Consider the following 9,676-nt stretch of genomic DNA (forward strand, 5'->3'; position numbering starts at 1 on the left):
GACGAGCAGACTGATTCTTAACGCGCCTTCCGTAGTACTCGAAGAAACACACGGCTCCTCGAGGGACACAAGCCACAAGCCTCCTTTCCTCCGTGTCGCGTTAAGAAACAACCGTTAACGCGGGCCTTCGACTCTTCGAGGCGGCCGCTGATGTATGTACGCCGCGCCGTGCGAGAGTCGACCAGCGATTGATGACCCGACGTGGCGCCGTAAGTGGCACCCTTCTCCGCGACCAAGAAGAGGAGAGAAGCGAAGAGAAGAAAACGAAGACGGTCCCCCGCGACAAATTGTGCGTGTCGGCGTCATGTAACGTCTTACCTCGGGACACAGCGCGAGCGTTCTCGCCGAGCCTGGACAAGTGAAAGTATTCGCTGAAATTATTTTCCTGCAGCATATTAATATCAAAGTGGACGATCCTTAAATGTCCACCTACGACCGACGGCTGTACTCGGGTATAGCTCCACGTTATTTTCGAAACATTCGTCGGTTTCGATTTATAAATTGTTTCGATGCTTCCTTGAAAAATAGATATTACGTTTAACATTAACTTAGGATAGGTTCAAAATATGTAAGAAATGTGAAATTACCTCTATCAAAAGTAATAATAATCATGATCTCCATTGTTAACTGGCGCGACTTGTGGTATACTATAAAAAATAATAAACAGAAACAAGGAAATATTGGTCGCTTAATTGTTCGGTTTATTTGTATAGACAACTAAACGATACATATACATGTGTGTACGAATTACATGTGTCTTTCTTAATTCTAATACATCGATATAATGTTTAATATGCTCGGGTGAATGATCATATTAGGCGATTACATACAGGCGATACATTTTCTCGGGTCGATATGGATTAGCGAATGTTTTTTTCACTTTCTGTTTGACGAAACAAATGTGAACTATAGGAAGATGTCAACTATAGCGCGACTAACCGATCTTTTATATTCGAAGAGGGGCTCCTCGCGGACACCGAAAGACGGTCGAGACACGATAGCCCACCAATCGGTATTACTTCATGTCAAAGATGAGTCTTGTAAATGCAGAACTCCGATTTCCCGAGCGTCATTTAATTAATTATTAAGATACATCGTTTACATATCTTAAGGTACACTATTCGAATGCAGTCAAACGTCCGTATCATGAATCGGGATACCAAGCACTGTGTGATCACTTGGCACGTCATCCGCCTAACAACAATCGACGCTCGGCTTGCCGATCATAAGTGGCAAGAAAATGATTTAAAAAAGAGGGGAAAGAGAGAGAGAGAGAGAGAGAGATAGCAAGGATATGTTCATTGTATGCATATGTCATTAAAATAAAAATGAGAAACTTGCGGGGAAAGATCGGGACTTGGTTTGGTCCTGACGAGTCTAAAATGCGGACATTCAATTAGGTTCTCAAGTAAAATTTTTTTATTAAGCGGTATCCATAATTAATGTAGAGAATCTAAGCCAATTTTTAGTACTTTTTGAATTTAAAAAAAAAACCCAAATTTGAGAAAATTATAGCTTTCTAAAGTTTCTTTGATGACGGCAACTTCAAAAGATTTCGCAACAACATTATGACGTCACGCACATTTTCGTGTACTATATTTTCTGCAATTTTGAAGATATTGCAAAAATTCAAAAAGTTTACAAAGAAAGTATGCCATGATCTATCAAAATATACTGTTAGGTAAAAGTCGGTTGAAGACCGAATTGTAGCGCTCGGATAATCGAGTCTCTACTATAAAAGTTCGCTTAGTACTTTAAAATAACGCTCCTGCTCTTTTTGAGTTCCTTTGCTGTCTCGTGAGATCGATAACGGCACGGATTCAGAGATCGGTGTCGTACCAGGCCGCGACCTGGTTGTTATCTTGCGGCGGTGCGGGAAGCTCTTCCAAATGCTCGAAACTCATGCCATCGTGCGCCACGTCCATAGTGTCCATTGCGCCGTACGTCGATCCACCACCTATCTCTAACCCCTGCATCGAATCTACTGGTATCTGGTCATAACCTGTCGCAAGGAAAACATCATTTTCTACAAAAAGCCCATAACACTCTCGTACGGCAATTAACATCGATAAAAATTACACACTGCACGCGAAGTGCAGAAACTTCATTGATCAGTGAAGCATAACTTGTGAAGTACTTTGGCAGTCTTTTAGCTTTACGAGATACAGATAGTTTTGCTATGTGTCTCCAAAGTAACTACTTTTTTTTTAAATAACTATCGTTTAATCAATTTATGTGATTACTTTATAATCACAATGCTGACATATCGTGTTTAATCGATTACCATATTTACTCATTAATTTGCAATACATTTTTCATCAGAAATCTTCACCAGATTGCACGATAAAAATTATTGAACCCACAAAGAAGCTACTTTTTCTTATAATACTAAATAATCTCAGACTAATATGTAGAAAATAAATATGTACAAATTAAAAAAAAACTTGTTTAGCTAACTTTTAGCTTTTTTAGCTTCAAGTACTAAAAACGAAATAAGCGATACACTTGGTAATGTTGAAGCTCGATATGCCACGTGCCACCATGTGATAAGACAAATAGAAAAAAGTATTCAATATTATTGTTTTCAATTTCGATGAATATATACAATACTTCCTTTTGGAGAATAAACTGCGGAAAACTTTTTATCTAGTTACTTACAAATATCATCCTCCTACGCGACTCCTTCATCATAAAGCGCGTATTACAGTGGGAATAAATAATAAATAATAAAAGAGTAGTAAGTATTTACGTGCAAAACAGCGTCAGCATGCGTAGGTGAAATAGCTTGATATTACAGTGTCTTACATATACATCAAGTAACACATCCGTAATTATGAACGAGGTGATTCGAGTTGTAATATAAAAAAAATTAAATAGGTTATAATTGTTAATGTCTTCTTGGAATCAATCAAGTATTAATATTCTATATTTAGCAGTTCAGATATTTTTCATCGATCGCGCCATTATTTATAGACTAGATAATATATTATTATATATACATTATGTACACAATTAAGAAAATATGTTTTGTGGAAATAAAAATGTTAAGCGGTGTGACGATTAGCGCACATATTATACGAGTTCTCATATGTACTGCTGTGAAAGTAAAGTTATCAGATTCTTTTGCGGAATACAGTTAATAATAATAAGCGTGCTCGACAAATTTTAAAGTTTCTACATGTAACATTGAACATGCAGTTTTAAAACTGACAATCAATTAGACGTCAAACAGTCAAATAACGAAAACCAGAAAAATACATGAAGACCAAATGTCACCTATGTTACTGCGAGAAACTGTTGATAGGCTGTATTTTAATTTAAGTCCATGGGTTAAGCTGCTGTTAAAATAACATACGATTAAATGCATTATTTTATATTAGAGGTGATACCGAAGAGAGTGGTAAATTGATTAAATTTCCTCGTATTTACAATGCAAGACAGAATCATCCCGTTATAGTCATTATACGGCATACGCAATTTGTCATGACGGATTATATACAAGAACACATTTTATACAGAATGAGATTCGTTTTGTATGATCGTTTATAGCTTCGGCTACCCTCGATCGAGTAACAAGTCGATTGTTCAGAAGCAGCATTCGCTGAATAAAATGGCTAACATATAAATTACCTTGCGGTTGATAACCCCGGCCGCCATGGCTGCTGTGTACGCTAGGAGGTCCTTGGCCATACATACCATCATAGCCTTGTTCAGGGCCAAGCATGTCCTGAAGATTAGGTAGCTGAGGTCAACACAAAGCATATCTTCTAAGGGAGGGCGCGTCATGGTACCCCGAAATACGGCAAGATTCGCGCTATACTTGACAAGTTTTGTACGATAATAAAAACGGCCAACGCGAGGGTAGGGGGGCTTGCATGAATAATAACATGAATGATAAAGTAATAAAAATAAAAAGACAATTTTTGAAGTAAACATCTGCAGAAGGGACAAAACGCATTCCCATGCATATTGTAATCTTGCAAACTATCAATTGTAAGATCTCATCTAACTGCATCTCGTGATCCATTGCTCCATTAGGCACGACCATATCGTTTTCTTTAAGCTCTCAATGTTTGAATATTAATATAAAAATGTCATAAAAATATAATTGAACCTCGGGCATAATAAACTGTATGTTATAAAGCTTAAGCATGTAAAACTAAAAATTTAGTTTACAAGTTAATATAAATACGCATTATAAAGTGCATTTTTTGCGTGAGGGAAGCAAACATTTCAAAACTGCTCGTTTATAACTTGTTAAGCAATGTAAAATTGTATGAAATTAGTTTTCACATTATATACCCGTCATCTCCACAAATATAACGATAAAAGTCTAAAGCGTAACCGATGAATAATGAGAACTAAACGCTATAGCACGCTAATGACCTAATGAGTACTGCAGATGACTTAGTGATGTAAATTGGAATAATAGATAAATAACGCTGTACATTACTTATAAACAGCTGTGCTTGAAATTAATCTTACACGGGGAAAACCTTGTAACATATAAATACCTGGTTTTTTTATAAATTAGGGGGAGTGTCTCTATAACCAGTAAGAGCTGTTATAACGTGGCAATTTACTGAACACAATGTAACCATCGAGAAGTGTTTAACATACTTCTATACTACAATATATTTCCATTTATATTACAAACCTGACTCCTGGTAAGTACTTGGAAAAAGTAAATTAAAAAAAGGGAAAGCTAGTACATAAAAACTAAAACTTGCTATGTTACATAGTGTTTGCAAGTAAATCTATTTCGCCACGACACGAGATAAAATGACGTGCACCGGTGTATTTGTTCTCTACGATACCTGAAGATCCGGGGCCATGGCGAAGTCGGCATTGTTCCATAGATTTGTGTCCTCGCGGAACAAAGAATTTGTCAGCTCCATGGAAAGTCGTTTTTTGTACTCTTGAGGCTTGTCCTCGCTCATACGGAATAGCACTGCCGCTGCATAAGTAGCAACACCCTCATTCCTGGAGTGCAGCAGCTCTGTCAGCGGGGCGGTAGCACCTTCTTGTTCTATCATCTCGGCGCCTTCTTTGTCGGCTGCCAGCTCGCAAAGTACGCCGGCTGCTACGCGTTGAATATTTTCAATCTCGTTGAACAGTAGCTGCGAGTAAAAAATATAAATCAAAATTGTTATTAAATAAAAAAAATTGCATGTTACGATAAATACAGAATAATTTTAATTTATCATTTTAAACTAAAATATAATTTAAGAAACCAAAAAAAAAAATGAGCACTTTCGTAAACATAGCGATACGTACTTGCACGAAAATCGGAATTACGTTCTGTGATCGAATTATCGCCCTATTATGGGATTCTCTTGCGAGAATATGAAGAGCACCTACTGAACCTTCCACTATTTCTTCCATGCGTACTCCATCTGCATAGGCACCCGATGTTTGTTGACTTCCGGTACTAGCAACCGATGATCGTTGCTGCGAATAAAAAATAATATTTTTCTATGCAAAAATTGTAATAATAATATCAAACATATTAATTATGTTGAACCTTCGATTATCCTCAGACAGTATTTAAATAATAATAACGCCTAAACACTTTCTCAGTAGAGAATTATACAATTAATTGTTATAATTAATTGTACAATTATTACAATCAACTGTTATTATGCAAAATATATTTTTATTCTATATAACGGCTTTTATACTCACTCGTTGAGTATCTTGGAATGCGCGCAACAAGAGTCTCACAAGGTGATGTATCGCGCCGTGGTCGCGTAACGGGATGTGATTAGAAGGACAAAGAGCCAAGTTGCGGATTAATCCGATAACCGCCTTCACCAATGGCCAGCGCGACGGCGGGTGAAGTAATTTGACTATAACCTGGATACCATAATTTAATCGAACGGAATTTTGCGCCATTTCCGCTTCGTTATGACGCGAGGTCAAATGACGTAAGGCGCACACCGCCGGTTCGGTTATCTCCTCCCGATCACCAGCATTGACGATCGTACGAACTAGAGCATCAACACCGCCAAAGTTACACACCGCAACCTGAATAAAATTTAAAAGATTAAAACCTAAGCCAGATATACGCGTAAGAACACCGCAAAGAAATGTATTTATTTCGACGTACCTTGTTGCGCTGATTATTGCAGGTCAAATTTGACAAAATTCCAGCGGCGCACGTGACCACATTCACGTCTCCTGATGCGAGCACAAGCACGAGACTCTGCAGCAAATTGTCGAGTCCGTCAACCTTTGTGCCGGCGTCCGATAGATTACGCAGTGTCCACAAACAATTCTGGACTAATCTTTGACTCGGATTTGCAAGATGCATAGCAAGTGCCTGCATGCCTCCAGCTTCCACAATCGCGGGTTTGTTACTAGGGCAAACAGACAATACTGCAAACAAAATAATCACCAATTAATAAACGCAAAAATTTAATTACCATTCCAAGAGACTATTACGATAAATTTGAAATAATTACCCTTCAATACTCTCGAAGTGGTCCATAATAGTTTTTCATACTCGTAAGAGCGCATGATGCGCACGAGCTCTATCGGGCCTTGCGAAGCAAGAATAATTAGCTTGCTCTCCTGATTTCCATACGCCAGAATCTGCAGACAGTCGGTAACAATGGCTAGAAATTTGACGTTGTTCCGTTGGAGTAGAGCGACCATTTTTTGCAAACCGCCGGCAAGACGCACGGCCATCTTAGAACCGTCTTGGTGAAGCAACAAGTTGTGCAGCGTCGTTATCGCGTAAAAAAGAACAGATTCCACCGGGGAGCTCAGTAGTTTTACAAGCGCAGGGATGCCGCCGCTCTTGAAAATAGCTAGCAAGCCTTGTCGATGGTGCGACAAGTTGTGCAGAGTGCCGACCGCGGCCTTCGTCGATTCCAAATCGTCGCTATTAGAAATAGCGCGCACCAAGGCGGCCACCATTTGCGAGCTGTTCATGATGGCATGCCGGGAGGCTTCCTTCTTAGACAGCTGGTGTACCATCATAGCTGCCTGAGAAACAACCACTTGATCCTCATCATTCAGCAGCTTGATTAATTCCGGGATAGCGCGCGTAGCAAGATCAGCATCGTCCTGATAATTGATTAAATTGACAACGGCATGCTTCAGCATTTGGCTCGGCTCGGCTAATCTCTGTACAGCGGTGGGCTGGGCTGGATCAAATTGCGTGGAGGGTATCTCTACACCTTCGTCCAGGGTTTCGGGAAACATGGCAGCGCGAACGCGCTGCGATCGAGTGTGACTCAGCTGCTGATTTATATCTGAAAGAACGTCACGCCATTCTCTATCGCAATGTCCAATTCTGTAATGTTAGATTTACAAAGGTGGTTGGTAATCTCACCCTCAACTTGATCCTGCGTAAAACCCTGTGCGAATCCTTGGTCCAGATCAAACATCAGCTGATCCCCTTCCATCTCCTCATCTTCCTTGCCGGACAGAGATGGTGCCTGGGTGACAGCGCCGGAATGGATGCCCGAGTCGTTCATGTAGGAGTTCTGCTGCCACATCAAGGTCTGCTCCTTGGCGGAGCCCATGGGCAGGTCGCCCGGGCCCTGGTAATTCCCTTGGGACACTATAACCCAAAACAAACGTAAGTTCCACGCGGGTCCCTATCGCGACAAACCGAATGTATCGCACGAACGTGACTTACTCGGCCTAGATTGATTCGTCGACATTGGATAGCTCATGATTCCGGCTAGAAGTTACCTTCACACCTGAAATAAACAAAAGCAGAATCTCCGTCAGCGTCTAGCGACCCTCCGTTCTACGGTGCGGTCTATCTCAACGTCCAGTTAGCTCTATTCCAGTTACGCAAAGAGGAAATCAAGCCGGCAACGCGAAAAGGGGCCAAACGCAGAGTGACATTCCCATCATCTGACGCGAGACCGAGTGTTCAATTCACCGGCTCGGCGAGGGGGCGAACGCGCTCGTTCCAGATCCCCCTCTCCCCCCCCCCCGAACGTCGCGAGAGAATCAGAGAGAAATCGCTCTAAAGAGTCTAAAGCGACATACGCTCGCCAAAATGTTCACTTGCGGGATACTATACAACGGTACGGTGGGTCAGTGGATCCCGCTCCGACGGGGAAAGATGCTCCTGCACGGAATGTGGGCGCGATCGAAGGGTCCCCCCCTCCCTCTCCCTCTTCTCTCCCTCTTCTCTCTCTTTCTCTCCCTTTCTACTCTCCCCTCCTCCCCGTCTCGCTCTCGCGTTGCACAGCTTCAGGCTTGTGGGTGTTCGCGCGGTCGGCCGCGATCGAATATGCGTCGTGCCGTTGCACCCGTCGGCGGGTGTAGCCGACGGGACGGACGCGGCGGGGTTCCCCCGCGGCGGAATCCAGGGTGGGACGGAGGCGCGTTGGCCGCGTGACATAACGAGAGAGAGGACTTCGGGAAATATGCGATGTGTCACCGTTTCTCCGACAATCGACGAGGCCGCGCGCGCGGGAGGGGACGGGCGCGGGGGAGGCGAAAGGAAAGGCAACTTGCGCGTGTGTGTACATGCGTATGTGCGTGCCTGTGCGCGCGCGCGCGCGCGCAGACGTATATACACGGTGTCGGCGAGAAAGAGAGCGACGAGGGGGCGAGGAGGAGAGACAGCGGACGGAGATCGCCGTCGGAACGAGGAGCACCGGAGATGAAAGGTTCCGTCGGCAACGAAGAAGAATCCACGCGAAGAGTATCGAGCACCGACGCGCATGTCGTGTCCGTCGATCGACTCCGGGATCCAGCTCGAGCGGAGAATTTCCTTTGACACGCCGCTTTCTCGAGACACGAGAGATAATAAGCAGGAAGATTCTCGAACAGCGGAAAACTTTTCGCCAAGACTCGCGCTTCGAGGAGTAGGTACTCCGAATATCGCGAGTCGCGAGAGACTTGAGAACCGTCGCGAATTAGCGCGTGCATGTCGCAGCCTCTCTCTCTCTCTCTCTCTCTCTTTCTCTCCGGGAAGCATTCCGCTACTCGTCGAGTGGAATTCCTGAACGTCCCGTCGGGGACGTACTTATAGGAGGGACGCGCGGCGCCGAGCGTCCGGCCGGAAGTTTCCCGACGGCAAGTTTCTCCGGCGTGTGGGCGGCAGGCACAGGCACTTTGACACACCCAGCGTAAACACACTCGCGATGCGGCGACGCTGTTCTCTCTCTCTCTTTCTCTCTCCTCTCTCGAGAGCGGAGCCGAGATGCGTCGCAATGGCGTTCCGCGCGAGCGCCGAACCCGAACACTTACCGTGCTGCGTGCGTGACTCCGCGTCCCCCGATTATATCCGCGAGTTCCCGTTCGGCACGCGACACTCGATCCTCGCCGACTGGCGAGCGACAGCCACCTCCTCGTCGTCGTCGTTATCACCACGTCCGTCGTTCGACACCACGTTCGCGCACTGTCGTTATAATCCCGCCGCGTAAGCCGACCTGGCACTCCTCTCAGTCCTCTCGCCGTCGCGAAGCCTCAACAACGTTCTCACTTCTCACTATCCAAAGATGGCGGAAAGCGACGCGCATCAGATAGCACGAGCGCCACCTGCCGCCTGCGCCGATCCTGAATTGTGTTTTGCAGGGCGATAGGAGTGGATAGAAGCGAATGGAGCGAGAGATGGATTTATCTCTCTCTCTCTCTCTCCCGCTCCCTTTTTCCTCTTTTTCTCCTTCCCTCTCATCTTGGCCGACTCGGGCATCGAACCGTC

General features: G+C 43.9%; 1 protein-coding gene across 5 annotated transcripts; it reads right to left on the bottom strand.

The window, feature by feature from the left end:
- Positions 1-678: 678 nt before the first annotated feature.
- On the bottom strand, positions 679-9,476 carry Arm (armadillo). 5 transcript variants are annotated; one of them, XM_077415549.1, is made up of 10 exons: positions 9,223-9,476; positions 7,649-7,712; positions 7,340-7,570; positions 6,465-7,259; positions 6,110-6,378; positions 5,686-6,027; positions 5,278-5,451; positions 4,818-5,120; positions 3,631-3,727; positions 679-2,002 (listed from the first exon to the last, which is right to left on the bottom strand). In XM_077415549.1, exons 2-10 carry the CDS (start codon positions 7,683-7,685, stop codon positions 1,821-1,823), a joined length of 2,430 nt encoding a protein of 809 aa, XP_077271675.1. In that variant the 5' UTR covers positions 7,686-7,712; positions 9,223-9,476; the 3' UTR covers positions 679-1,820. The 5 variants fall into 5 exon arrangements, with proteins under 5 accessions (XP_077271675.1, XP_077271672.1, XP_077271673.1 ...); XM_077415546.1 differs by having other exon boundaries at positions 3,631-3,742; XM_077415547.1 differs by lacking the exon at positions 9,223-9,476 and adding an exon at positions 8,999-9,108 and having other exon boundaries at positions 3,631-3,742.
- Positions 9,477-9,676: the final 200 nt, after the last annotated feature.

Source organism: Temnothorax americanus, unplaced genomic scaffold, assembly GCF_048541705.1.
Source record: "Temnothorax americanus isolate GAGA-0224 unplaced genomic scaffold, ASM4854170v1 Scaffold4, whole genome shotgun sequence".
Lineage (NCBI taxonomy): Eukaryota > Metazoa > Arthropoda > Insecta > Hymenoptera > Formicidae > Temnothorax > Temnothorax americanus.